General features: G+C 39.9%; 1 protein-coding gene across 1 annotated transcript in view; it reads left to right on the forward strand.

Moving 5' to 3' along the window:
* The window catches only part of Nemp (Nuclear envelope integral membrane protein), a 35,584-nt gene that overhangs the window by 11,627 nt on the left and 9,290 nt on the right, over positions 1–14,667 (forward strand). The window contains exons 5-6 of the mRNA XM_083128688.1: positions 10,602–10,817; positions 11,524–11,648. Coding sequence (XP_082984814.1) covers positions 10,602–10,817; positions 11,524–11,648 — 341 coding nt within the window. The remainder of the gene's footprint in view (positions 1–10,601; positions 10,818–11,523; positions 11,649–14,667) is intronic.

Raw genomic sequence — 14,667 nt, forward strand, 5'->3', positions numbered from 1 at the left:
TTAGGTTTCGAGAACGACACCAAACTCGAAGCTGGCATCAAGCACGTAGCAACCAACATTCCTAAATTCTTGGCCATAGAGACTCTGAACGTGCACTGTAACGTGGCCGAAGGTATGATCACGAAATCTTCGGACGGATTGTTAGGAAGTCACAAGCAGACGGGAATCATAGCCACTTTCAAACCAAGTTCCGAGTTCATGGAACCGATCATCTACACGCCCTCTTCGCCGATCTATTTTCCAGTATGTCGCAACCGCATAGACGACATAAGAGTTGGTGGTGACGAACGAGAAAGGAGACGTGGTGGATTTCGCAGGTGCCACTACGACGGCCATCGTGGAGATCAATGTATAATAAATAACCATACATGTAAAATGGAGCAAATCGAAAGTTACGAATTGCAATCTTTCCCTCCCAACCGTCGCACGTTCGCCAATCTGAACGAAGCGAACAGGGAGATCGAATACGACGTGGACGTAGGCGACGGGTTCGTTCATCCTCACAGAGCGGACCTCTACCTTCAATTCGACGTGGTGAACAAGGAAAGCGGAGACGCGTTTCCCGCAGCAGCAAACTTGATACTCGTGGACAACTTCGTGCCTCACCTGTTCTCGCAGGTGGAGGTGAGGAAACACAACACCGTCATCGACAGAATAGATTATCCAGGCATCACGTCGACGGCAGTGGGAACGTTGAAATTATCCAAAACGGACGCAGCATACTACCAGGCCGGGGGATTCGAAGCCGGGACCAAAATATTGACGAAAAGTCACACGGTGCTCTTTCCCATGCGTCTGCTGCCTGGTTTCTTCTCGGACTACAAGGAGATCATGTGGAAGGGAGGACTGAGGATCACGTTTCGAAGAGCGGCCAACGACAACGACGCACTGATGCGATACGCTACTTTGGGTCCGGACGGCACCACGCCGATAGCCAACACTTTACCCGAAGCGGCGAAATGCGTCATCCGGAGCATGGAATTGAGAATGCCGGTGGTGGAATACGAAACGAACTACGCCCTCAAGTACAAAGCGGAGATCTTGAAAAGTCCGCAGGTGCCGATTCACTTTCACGGTTACCAGTGCGTGCAGAAGATGGCGTCGGGAAGTCACATGGAATTCGACGTGACGACGCAGTTCGACAACATACAGTTCGACATGCCAGATTTCGTCGTAGTGCTTTTTCAGACCGGGAGGGACAAGAATCAGGAAAAAGATTCCAGCAAGTTCGACGACTGCAAGATCAAGAACGTTTATCTGAAGAACGGTAGGAACGAAGTGTTCCCGCGCGAGAATTACAACCTCGACATGACCAAAGACGATTACCTCAAACTTTACGAAGCTTACACGGCTTACAAACGCGTGACCGAGGGAAGCGTGGACGTGTACTACGCGCCCAGCGAATTCAAAGCACGGAGACCCATGACCGTCATCAACACATCTAAGAGGAAGCAAGTGGTGGTCAACGATCGTACCAACATCAAGATTGTATGCGAGTTCCACGATGCCTTGCCTGCAGATACTCTGTGCAGTGTCATTCTTATTGCAGAGAAAACATTTGTGTATGACGTCAAGAATGAAAGAGTGACTGAACAGTTTTAAATAAATAAGAAAAAAATAGCACACAATAAGAAATGTGGAATTTTATATATATAAGTACAAATTGCAATTAGCAGTTTCCAGAAGTTTAATTTTGCTGTGCCATGCATGCATGTAATCGAGGAAGTGGAAGTAAATTAAAATTGTTTTTTTTCGCATTGCCTATTACTTTTTGTTACACTCTGGGCAGGTCTTACTAGTTTGGAGGCGATAGTGGCCCCACGGAAGTGTATGGACCCCACATTCAAGAATACACCTCTTGTCGTCGTGTGCATCCAGAGCAACTTTCCTGACAATATTAGTTGTAAGCACATGATCGACGCTTTGGATACGATGCTCTTTTTGTAGAATGGGCGATTTTGTTCTGAGGCACTCGAGGTAATCCTCAAACTTGAGGTGCTCCCGAACCACTTGCCTGCTTACACCCTTTGCCTTTTTTGTTACAGAACCCTCAGCCCGGATCGCATAGGCTTTGGCACGAAGTCCAGCAAACTCCACAATCACATCCCCGTCTTTCTCGTCCTTGAGTTTGCCGGGTATTTTTTTGTTCCGGGGCAGAATTCCATACCGGTTTAGCTGGGGATAGCCCGATGTGTCGAAGAGCTTGACAAGAGCTGGAACTTTGGCTATATCACCATACGCATCGGCCGTGCGAACATGGTACACCAAGCTGTCTGTGTCTGTGTAGAGGAGCGAGATATTGTGGTTGTAGTGTGCACGTAGTATGCCGTAATATGTCTCGAACATGCACAACTTGCTCAGATCCAAAACTGCAGCTCCCACATAGATGGGCTTGTTGAGTAGCACCTTGCCCCGGTTCATGTGAATCAGAGACATCTGTTCGTTGTAAATTGTTCGAGACCTGAACAGCGGGCTTGCAACAAGTCGACGACACTGTGTTTTCTTCGTCACCAACCTCACATCAACGCGATTTCGCACATTCTCCATGGTCTTCCCAAATACCGCATTGTTCATTAATTTGAAAAAATCGCGATCAAGTTCCGAAGTGGCAGCAGTGCGATGGTTGGTGTTCAGTTCGATGTACGGCTTCAACCATGGAGACTGCCTGAACAAGAGCACGTGGTAAACTGCTTTGACCGAGACCCCTTGCTGCATTAACCACTGGAGGTTCCGGTAGTGTAGCACATAACGCTTTTTGGGCTCCAAGTCCATGACGAGCTTCGGTTGATCCGAGCCAGGTGGGCACTTCAATTCCGGAGCAGGCGAGAGGTCACAGAATGTATCCTGCAGCTTCTCGGGGAAGTCAAGGTCCACCTCGGCAAAAAACCCAAACTCGTCGCACTCTTTTTCGATGTCGTGGTATAAAGGATCAACCCACTTAAACTGTCCTGTTGGGAGTGGCTGCATCATGGAGTGCCCGTAAAGATTATTCACGTCAGTGTACATGATGTAGCTTGATGGTTGGGAGGGGTCGTAACCAGTGGCCATGTGGTGATTGTTGGCGTGTGCGAAGCGTTGCGACACTTGGACCATGCCGCCCCGGATAGCTCTCTCGATGAAAAGCATGATATCATTATCGGAGATAAGTGAAAGTTTAACTTTAGTCAGCAGGAGCATGGCCGACCATGCCAGTCCAGGAAGGCTGTAAAAATATACAGGGTCCAGGTTGTAAATGTTTATCGCAGTCGCCCGAAACGCCTGGAACACATCGGCAAGAAGCGTCACATCAAGCTTCAGGTATGCATCGTGGTAATCACCGAAAGTTCGGCAACCCAACTCGACCCACATAGACTGAGCATGCTTGTACTCCTCGTCGGTAATACCTGAACCTCTCAGCTGGCTGTAGAACTTATCCTGGGGAGGCAGCAACTCTTCTTCGAACTTGGAAGGGTCTGTGACGTATTCGTAGGGGTAGACCCCTTTACACCTGATGAGTGCGACATCTAAGTTCGGGAAACTTGATGTAGTAATGGCTAGTTGGTCGTCTCTGAGCTTCCCAGCAAGAGCATCGAGGCTTGCCTGGAGGAACCTCAGAGAGTCGAGGAACCGAAGCTCGATGCTGTTGCTTGAGTTGGGGATCGGCACCCACTTGCTGATGCTAATATAACGCTCCTCGTTCTGTGCCAGGACATTGATTCTCGCATTGTCGTACCCTAGATGTGTAACCAAGTGATGGAAATCATATCCCGAGCCATTGTGAAAAAAGACCGGTATGAAGCGCGGGTCCCTGGCTCTCAAGTTACATCTGTTGCACCACGGGCCAATGTAGCTTCCGCTCCCATAATGGTCATGGTGGTGGACCTTTTTGTTATCGTCAGTGAAGACCGAGTTGCAAACAGGACAATTTAGAGCCATTTCGTGCTGATGCTTGTCTTCCGGAGACAGAGGCAGCATGGGCTTGGGGGCCAACAGCACCTTCCCTATCTTGATGGCTTCCTGTTGCATTCTCTCCAGGAAGTGTTTGACCGGGTCGGGACCGCGATACACATAGGGCTCGGAGGCAATATGTTGGTCTCGCCACACCACAAGATAGGAGTAACTCGAGGCCTCGTGGATTTGGAAAGGAATGGTAGAGGATGTTTCGGGGTTGGGCTCGCAGTTAGACAGAGGTTGAAGAAAGGCCTCGAAGTCTGCTACAATATAGGCAGGATGCTTCACCATAGCACTGTGCATGCGAAAGCACTCTACTGTACCAGGTTCGGGCAGGATAGTTCGTGCAGGCTCGTTGGTACCACAGTAGAACATGTGGCGAGCTAGCTTCTCAGCAGCAATGTTGGGACCTCGAGAGTGTTTGAATTTATAATGGTTTTGGTTGTCGAAAGTGGACAGGCACCTGCGACACACCACGATGTGACCATTATGTCTATTTTTCTGATTTGAAACAAGTCTGGAAAGAGAGCGAATAAGGGTGTAATGGTGATGGGTTTCGTCCTTGATGAGCAGGAGGTTGATTTCTCGTACCTCGTTGTTGTTGCCCACGTTGCTCACCCGGATGGGGTGGACCTCATTTTTGTTCTCGGTGAGACCGTAAACATTGATGGCTAATTGTAGGCCCAACAAGTCACGAGCACGAACCTCAAACTTGCGAATATGCAAGACTTCTACAGGGTAGGCAATCCCGGCCATTGCATTCTCCAGTTCCGACTCATACTGCTTGTAGTGGTTAACACGGCATGGACTGTTTTCCCTAGGTATAGGGTGTAATGCTGCCAGCACCGACCAGAGGAAGCATTTGGTGTCTTTGTTCTGAATATTGAGAACAGCTTTCCTTGCTTCAACCTCGGGCGGCAGGGCATGCTCTCCAGAAAACTACGCACATCGCAGAAGCTGTCTGATGTTATGTTAAAGTCTTCTAATAAATGCTCAAACGCAATTCGGTCTGCTTTCTTCGCCAGCTTGACGCGTTTGGCAGGTGGCGATGTATCGAGGGAGGTTACTTCTACCTTTCGCTTGGAAGGTTGCGGTAGAGATGTTCCAGTGCTCTTGCAAGTAAGCTGGTGTCGCTTGAAGTTATCAATAGAAAAATTGTTTCCACACTTAGAGCACAGTTTGGTCGCACATATTCGCTTTCCCGGCACACAAGTACGACAGTGTCTTTGAAAATGTTTACTTGACATAGTAATTTGGCACGTAGGGCAATTTTTTTCAGAACGCATAATGCAGAGATTTTTTGGGGGTATGTTATTTAATACCTAATGCTGTGCAATGCAAAATATAATTGTTTATTTTTTTTTAACTATTTTCTATGACCTTACTTGGTTTTTTTTTTCGCCAAATTATATGCTTCTAGTCTCCTATACAATACAATATACGTACAATATTGTCAACAGTATCATATTTGAGCAGGTCGCTTGTCACCTAAACACTACAGCTCACAGGTTGGGAAAATCTGACATGAAAGCAGATAATACGCTTATGCCTTATTTATATATAATTTTCACGGGGCGTTCAATATTGTCAACAGTATTATATTTGAGCAGGTCGCTTGTCACCTAAACACTACAGCTCACAGGTTGGGAAAATCTGACATGAAAGCAGATAATACGCTTATGCCTTATTTATATATAATTTTCACGGGGCGTTCAATATTGTCAACAGTATTATATTTGAGCAGGTCGCTTGTCACCTAAACTACAGCTCACAGGTTGGGAAAATCTGACATGAAAGCAGATAATACGCTTAAGTTTTATTTATATATAATTTTCACGGGGCGTTCAATATTGTCAACAGTATTATATTTGAGCGGGTCGCTTGTCACCTAAACACTACAGCTCACAGGTTGGTAAAATCTGACATGAAAACAGATAATACGCTTATGCCTTATTTATATATAATTTTCACGGGCGTACAATATTGTTAAGAGCGTCAGTTTCCGTAGAGCTCTCTTTTTCCATCTTCCCTCTATACAGTGAAGCTGTAGAAGACACAATTAGCTAACCTAGCATACAACATACTTTCCTAATTAATATGGATATTGTCACACATTCCTCTTATTTTATACTGTTGTAAATGGAAAAGATTATGTACGGTAAATGTTTTGTACATTATAGGGAAAAAATGCAAAATATCCCCCAACTTTAATTCGATCCACCTCTGAATCGAATTTTTTACATATTTTCACGCCGCCATATGTTGTTCTATTTTGCTTCTTTTACTTGCCTTGCTTAATTAACTCTCGCTAATTAGCATTTTGTACACGCAAACATTCACATGTGCTTTTTATTATTTTGTGTTCGGTAAGTACAAGTATATTCTTACATAAATTATTGTTTAATTTAATAAATTGTAAACTCGGAGCCTGCTATACTAACATTCCTTCTGTCTATTGAAAGCAAATGTTGCATACATGCGGAAATAACACAGAAAAAAAAGCTGTAGGTGGGCTGTCGGTTGTTTAACTCTTCCATCTCTCTCTCTCCTCTCTCTTTTTTTGTAAAAAGTTATGGCAAAAATACCAGTAGGTTAGCAACCTTGCTTTATGCACTGTAAGGCAAGCCTCAAGCAAGGTTGCCAGCTCCTTGCTTTAGGCTAGGTTAGGTTAGGGTGGGTTAGGTTAGAGTAGGTTAGGTTAGGTTTGAGTAGGTTAGGTTAGGTTAGGTTAGAGTAGGTTAGGTTAGGTTAGAGTAGGTTAGGTTAGGTTAGAGTAGGTTAGGTTAGGTTAGAGTAGGTTAGGTTAGAGTAGGTTAGGTTAGGTTAGGTTAGGTTAGAGTAGGTTAGGTTAGGTTTGGTTTGAGTAGGTTAGGTTAGGTTAGGTTAGAGTAGGTTAGGTTAGGTTAGCCAGTGAAAGATCATATAGTAGAATTTTTGTAGAGTGGGTTGGCAACACCGACGAGCATCAAATAATGATTTCAAGCCTCAAATAATAATTTCGAGCCTCAAAAAAGGAACATCCAATAAAATTGCCAAATATAAAAAGGGGGCAATAAACCCCCCCCTCATAAAAAGCTACAGTACCCCCACAGTGTCGCCAACACTAGGCCCCCAACAGTATTGCCAGACATAAAAAAATACATAGGCCCCTCAGGTCCTTTTATGAAAATTTACAGTGAAAAAGCTTTCATTTTTCATGATGTCAAGAGCATCTACCTCTAGCGCAGGTTGCTTGTTGCTGACTTACAGACTGATAAGAGCTTATGCAAGAGCACCCTGCTTGGCGAGCTGTAGAAGCCACAATTACCTAACCTATTTTTTTAAAAATATATTTGTAAAATCCATCTAATGTCTGAATTTAAAAAAAATATATATTATATTTGTTAACTGTTTAAGGAAAATTTTTGCAAAATACCCCGACAACGTTTCAGCTACTAGGACCTCATTACCATGAGCCTAATCCTAGTAAGCCACATACACACCTGTTCTTCGTATCGCATATACTAGTAAGTCAGATGACATCATGGGAGAATCACATTTCCCCCAAGAAGCCCACCACAACAAACGTCGCACATGCTAGAAGAAACAGGATCAGGATATTTTATGCTAAATTTAGGGCTGCCTGTATGCAGTTATAGGCAAATCATTAAAAGAGCGCTCTAATATACAATGATTTCTCCTACCATGTACCCTAACATACAATTTAACATAACAAGTAAAATTTCAATTCGTCTATATATACCCAACAAAACTCAGAAACTGCCATACGCGAGAGCTAATATTTTGCAACAACTGTAATTACCCAACACTAGCAACAAGAACAAAAAAAAATATATCAATTATTTGTATAATATTAATTAGTAACTTTAGATAATATTAATTATTAGTTTTCAGTTGTAATTAATTTTAAAAAACAATTAATAACATGTTAGGTGATGATAACCAAGTGCAAAAAGCATTGCATTTTTTTTTACACACAAACAAAACACCACATAGTTCACAAAACCTCTAACAGATGGCAGATAGTTACATGGTTCTAGTTAGGATGATTTTTGGGTTGTTGGATTGGGGTTGAAGAAGACTATTTGTTGTAGTGACCACAGTATTGTTTTTTTTTTTGTGTGTGTGTGTTTTCTGTTCTCTTACGAGAATTAATATAGGTTGTCATAGAACCCTCCAATTCATGACTTAGGAAAAATCTGTTTGGTGATTCATCACGTACACCTATATGTGAGAAAAAGTATGAATAGTGGTAGTGTTGCCAGATGTAAACAGAGGGCAATAGACCCCCCTCATAAAAGGCTACAGTAAAAACCCACAGTGTCGCCAACACTAGGCCCCCAACAGTGTTGCCAGACATAAAAAATACATGGACCCCTCAGGTCCTTTGATAAAAATTTACAGTGAAAAACCCAGTAGGTTAACAACACTGTCAAAAAATCTACGGTAGTGTTGCCAGATGTAAACAGAGGGCAATAAACCCCCCCTCATAAAAAACTACAGTGCCCCCCCCCCACAGTATCGCCAACTCTGTGCCCCTCAAAATATACATCATAAAAGGCTACGATGAGCCCCACATGATGATTCGAGCCTCAGTGAAAAAACCCAGTAGGTTAACAACACTGTCAAACTACGGCAGTGTTACCAGATGTAAACAAAAAAGCAATAAACCCCCCTCATAAAAGGCTACAGTAAAAACCCACAGTGTCGCCAACTCTGTGCCCCTCAAAATATACATCATAAAAGGCTACGACGAGCCCCACGAGCCCCAAATGAAAATTCAGTACCGGGCCACTTGTACTACAACATTTTCAAAGACACTGTCGTACTTGTGTGCCGGGAAAGTGAATATGTGCAACCAAACTGTGCTCTGCCCCACCGAGCCCCAAATGATGATTCAGAACTCTCTATTTGCCCCTACTTTATAGTTATGACAACCTATTGAACAAGTTAAAAGTTGAATACCTTTCAGCTAGAAGAAACAGAAATGATCTAAAATCGTTGAGAAATTTTTAGAAGGTTACTACTCTGTCCCTATGCTTTTATCGAGTACACACTAAAGGGTCGTTATTGACAAGATATACAGATTATAAACATAATGAGTTTCTAAACTCCATAGTCAGTAGTTATAATGATTTCCAATGAGCCTAAAGATCAATTTTATTTTAATCATTCATCAGGCCTATTTTAATGACTTATCATGTATACTTTAATATATATATCATTCATATTCTATTGTACCTCATATTGTATTTAGTGTTTCTTTTCTGCAGTCACATCTTAGTCATTCAATTTTGTATTATAAATTTGACTTTTTTGTATTTACATGTATATGTACTGTTGTACTAAGGCCAGCCAGCTGTTTCTCAGCAGGATAATACTAGCATCAATAAATAAATAAATATATGAAATTACTCTTATTCGTTATATCTGTGTATGGTTGTCTTGGTTTCAACCCCTAAGAGATGATTTTTTGCAACCAGTAGGGGAAATCCACCTTTACCCCACCACTACCTCAACAAGTACCACTCGGCCATGTGCACACATATATGCCAGCCACATGGTTAGCACATCACACTACAACACCAGGGGTGTTTGAATCCCGGCCTGGACATGGATGTTTGTGAGTGACCATTCATCAATTTCATCATATCATCACTCATCCCCATCTTTGCAAATTAGCCAAAAGTGGCACAAGAAGTGAAGTAAAATGAAGCAAATCAATCAGTGTGCACACACACACACAGATTTACAAAAATAACATCAACAGCTAATCAACAAATAATACCACTCTGCTGCTGTCACTAGCACCTGTTATCGACTCATTTCTTGTAGATATTGCTAAATTACTAGAGCCTACGGTTAGGTGACAGGTTATTCTTGACACAAAGAGCAAGGAAATTTAAGAGAAAAACTTGAATTACTGCATAGACTTCCAGTATGTGCACATTAAGCTGAAAATGTGCACTAATGCTCCAAATATGCATTTATCTGCATTGTAAAATTTTATCACAGTATTAAAACTCAAGCAAATAAAAGATCAAGATTTTGGCATAAAAACTGGGCACATTTCATGATCAAAATTGCATTTCTGTTAAAATGGTTAATATAACTCTAAATTTGATTTTAAAAAACTATACTTATTACACAAAATAAATATTTTCTTTCTAATAGCACATTTATGTAGTTGTCGGAGGATCAAGTTTATTACTGTGTAAAAGTATTATTTGCTTCCCAAATATTTACAGCAGCATTAATCAATTTTCCATGATTTGCATAACTCGCAGGATAATTTAGACTTCAGAAAGTGTAACGTCTGTAAATAAACTCTATATTTCATGTTTAAGAGTTTATTTTGCATCATTTTGTGACAAAACATGATAGGAAAATGCATGAAAATGACATTACTGAATGTTATTTCACATTTCATGTTTCCGTCAAAAACTAAATATGCATGCCTTTATTCCACAAAAGAGTCGTGATATTGTTGGAGATCCTGTAAGGTATCTGAACTCTTGGCAGTACTGGTGATTAAAATTGAAGTAATACTTTCCAATACTGATCCAAATGAACCTTTTCATAATTGTGCTCTTATTTTTACCCAATACAATGATTACAAATCATTTCTCTTCGAATGCAATTTCTAATGTAAATGTTTTGTTAACTTTCAGAAACCGACGATGTATCTATTTTTAGTTGGAGGATGGACCGTAGGAGTGTACATGATTCAACTATTTTACAACCACTTGAGAGATATTTTGGTGCATTATAAAGCTGCATTTGTGACCTACATTATTGTTACAGGACTCTTAAGCTTTTTCATATGTTATCGTTTTGGTCCTGTGACCGACGCAAGGAGCAGAAACATTATTAAATGGACTTTGCAGGTATGTTCATCTTGCATTGTATTGTTTTAACTGCAATGACAGTTTAAAGTTCTAGGATCCAAAAGTTAATTTACTTGCTGCCGGAGGTTGTTTAAATGGGGGCAACGTGGACATAAACTATGTGTATATACACAAAGGCCTCTTTTTAAATGTTGAAATTATCCAAAGTTTGAATTAATAAAAACATCACATCATTAAAGATGGTTTCAAGGGGAATAACCTGTTCGAATTATGTAGGAATTAAAATATTGTTTGTATGTAATGGGAATTCTTGTTTTTAACATGTGCACGAATTCTAACCTGGTTCTTGTTCAGGGTCTCTACCAGTCATGAAAGTCAAGGGAAAGTAAAGAGTAGGTCAAGAAGTCTAGAAAAACATCAAGAAATTATACTTGTGGTCATGAATTTTTGCTATCACATTGATAAATTTTATTTAACTTCATTTTTCTGCTACTTTGGTTAATTGCGAAGATTAGCAAGTCTAATTCTCTTGTCAAAGTACAGCTTCAGTTTCCATGTTAACTGGACTTTTGGTAGTTTTTTTTTCATTAACTAAAAAAAAATATTTACTTTCTTTATTGCTAATTTCTAACTTTACCTAAGTAGTAAATAAAGCTTAAGAAAAATGAAAAAAAAAAGTCACGAATTTGGATTTATTTAGATATTATTGTTGTTATTATTTTTGACTGCAGTTTTTCTTTTGTAGGCTTCAGGTCTGGCAATGGTCTTCTTTAGCACTTATTATGAAGAGGCTGCTGTTGCATTTATTATAATCCTAGTCACACTCCATAACATACCTCGGAGCTGGTATGTAAAAGCTGTTGTACAGTGGTGAGTGTTTTCAGTATATATGATTTTTAAGCTCAAAATGATTACTATTACAAGGAAGCTTTTTACTGTTTTTGATAAGGATTTTATTGTTATGAGCAATCATGACTGACTGATCTCATAGACCAAGTACAGGTTTGTAAGTGTAAGGGTCTGGTATTTATAGGTTACGATTTCCAGTTCCTATTAATGGTAGCCTCTCTGGCAGAGTGGTTAGAGTGGCATGCTGTGAAACCAGTAGGATTCTATGGTTATTCCTTTTTCCTCTTCTATTTCATCATTCATTCCCATTGTTGTGATTAGCCTAGAAAGGTAAAGATGAAGTAAAATTCCCCATTCATGTAGCACATTTAGGGGATGTGGGGATAAGGTCCCACATTTTTCATCTAAGCCAGCAGTTCTTCAACTGTGGTCTGCGAAACCCTCTGTGGTCCATAAAGGTTCAAAAAAATACTAAGACGAGCATTTACTCCTTAATGATGCAAATTCCGGACTTTAAACTTTGAGTTAATTCTTGGGGGTCCATGAGGGCGAGTGATCTCTGAAAGGGGTCCGCTCGTTGATCTAAGCCATTTTGGAGGTGATGTGATCACCTTTACCCCCACCGCCAGGTACCCATTGATTTGAGGCTGGGTGAGCCCCAGAGCTGACTTATGCAAGGACAAGGCCAGTAAAATTTTGATCTTAGTTCACCCACACCGGGAATTGAACCCAGACATCCTGCCAACTAGACCACCATGTGTGTGCTTAGTGATGTAGAAAAGTCAATCTTTGCTATCTCCCGAGCTAGGATAATTTGTAAGATAGAGATTTGTACTTCAAACTTGTCTGTGTATATTTCTTTCTTCACGAGATTTGTTGAAAAGTTATTCTTTGTGGGTGCCTCTATCTCGATACTCTGACCAGGGGAAGTGTTCATACTGAATGTTTGTTCTTGCACAAAGGGGAGTGGAGTCCTTACAATAGATCATTCACTACAAACTGTATGAAGGAGGAGTGTAACTTTGCTATAATATCTTGTAATTCTTATATAGTTGCATTATAAATGACATTGGTCCTCTACCCAGTCTCACATCTGTTATATGTTGTAAAACACTAGAGCCGGTCTAATAAAGGGACCCTTACTATGTAGATTTTAAAATTTATAAATACTTTGAACTAATTTATATTGTTTCAATTGTAATTAACAATATTAACAGTGGTATTTGTGGGAATCTCAAAAGTATATGCATTGGCATAGGCTCAGCTATGAGAATATGTTAAAATGTTAAAAAATTGCCCAGAAAGCTTTTGAAAATGCCTGGAAAACTCGGAAGTTGGATTGATAAAATGAGTGGGAAAATTTTATGTGTTTATGTCGGTTGACAGTAATGTCATCTCAGTCCTAATTGTAGAACTTGTTAAGGATTCAGCATGTGTAGGCATTGGTTGCATGTAGGAATGTTGATGTCCAAGCTAAAAGTATCCAAAAATAATGAATTATGATGCGAGAACCACTTGCATTATGTTCTACATCTAAAGCTCAATCAATAGGGAATTTCTCCAAGATTTGTTTTGTCGCCACCCTATTGAGGACACTGCCGCAGGCAGATCACCATTAGTCAACGGCTACTGCCTCAGTTGAAATGTGGCTGCCACAACAAATGGTTCAGTGTGCTTTGGTTAGCAGAATTGGGGATCTATAGGGTTCTGTCAAAAACTGTTTGTACCAGAGAAAAGTTAAAAATTTGGAACACACACAATGAAAATCATGACCCCACTTTGTCCTTCCTCTCAAACATTTCAGGGTATTAAAACTCTACTATTCTGATATATTCAACCAGCACACTGGTGATTTTTCCTGATGCAATGTGACTACCATATCACCGGAATATGTCCCATGAGTTGAACTCGACAGAACAGGAGTGTGTAAAAATTCAGTAGATACCAGATACAATGTGACCACAAGGCAAGGCAAGGCAACCTCAGGCCTTACTGCAACAGATATATTTTAATCTGCAAATTCTGTTAGTTAAATAAACAGTCTGTAGATTGAAAATAGTCCAATTCATTTCATTTTTGGTTGATATCTAATATTTTGTTGCAAAAGAGTTAAAATGTAAAATCATGATTTTTGGTCTTACCGTGCCATAAAAACTAGGGATGAGCCAATACCAGTGACGTCTGTACTAGAATGAATTGGCTGGAATTTAGTCACCAATACTTTTCTGATTTCTGAAACCTAGGTGCCTCGTGGAATCTCCAAAAAAAATCCATGTAACAATCCCATTAACTTTCAATGGAATCATTACAATCGAGAAGTGTGCATGACTGTAGAATCTTAATATCTTGGAAATTATGCAAAAAGCATAATTTTCATTATTTAACAATAACATTATAGGGAGAAATGGTGCAAGTATTTTAAAGCAAAACTTGTAGATTGTTATGGTATACACATGCAGTTGCAGTGAAAAATTTACATATTAAAATTTATAAATTCTGAACTACTTCAGGTTACTTCCAATTGTTACAAATTTCAAGCATTGGTAACAGTATCAGGAATCAATAAGAGTATTAGCATCGTTTCCAAGTGGTATTGGCTCATCCCCATTAAAAACTTTTTTTTTTGGTATTTGCATATAAAATTAGACATGTTCTGTCTATTTTTGTTTTAACCTTTATTTACCTGAGCATCATATAATAACGGATATAATAGTCCGATACTTCTTTAATGTAATTAATAAATTTTTAGTATTAATGTTAATTCAGTATAAAATTAATTAAATGTTGAAGAAATGAAATAAAAATGAACACAATACTGTATCACATTTTTTCAGATTTCATTTTTTAAAAAACTTCAAATTCATTCCAAATCGTTGTTTTTGTAAAGTACAAATAAAATCTCCAGTGTCTGTTTATTAATGATTTTTTTAAAAAATAAACTCCAAAATCTTTAAAAATAACACCAGTTTTTAAGTCTAAATAACACTATAAAGTTGAGGTTTTAAAATGTTACTCTTATTAAAGATAAAAGAAACTTACG

Source organism: Lepisma saccharinum, chromosome 1 (genome assembly GCF_977018435.1).
Source record: "Lepisma saccharinum chromosome 1, izLepSacc3.1, whole genome shotgun sequence".
In the NCBI taxonomy this organism is placed as follows: Eukaryota; Metazoa; Arthropoda; class Insecta; order Zygentoma; family Lepismatidae; genus Lepisma; species Lepisma saccharinum.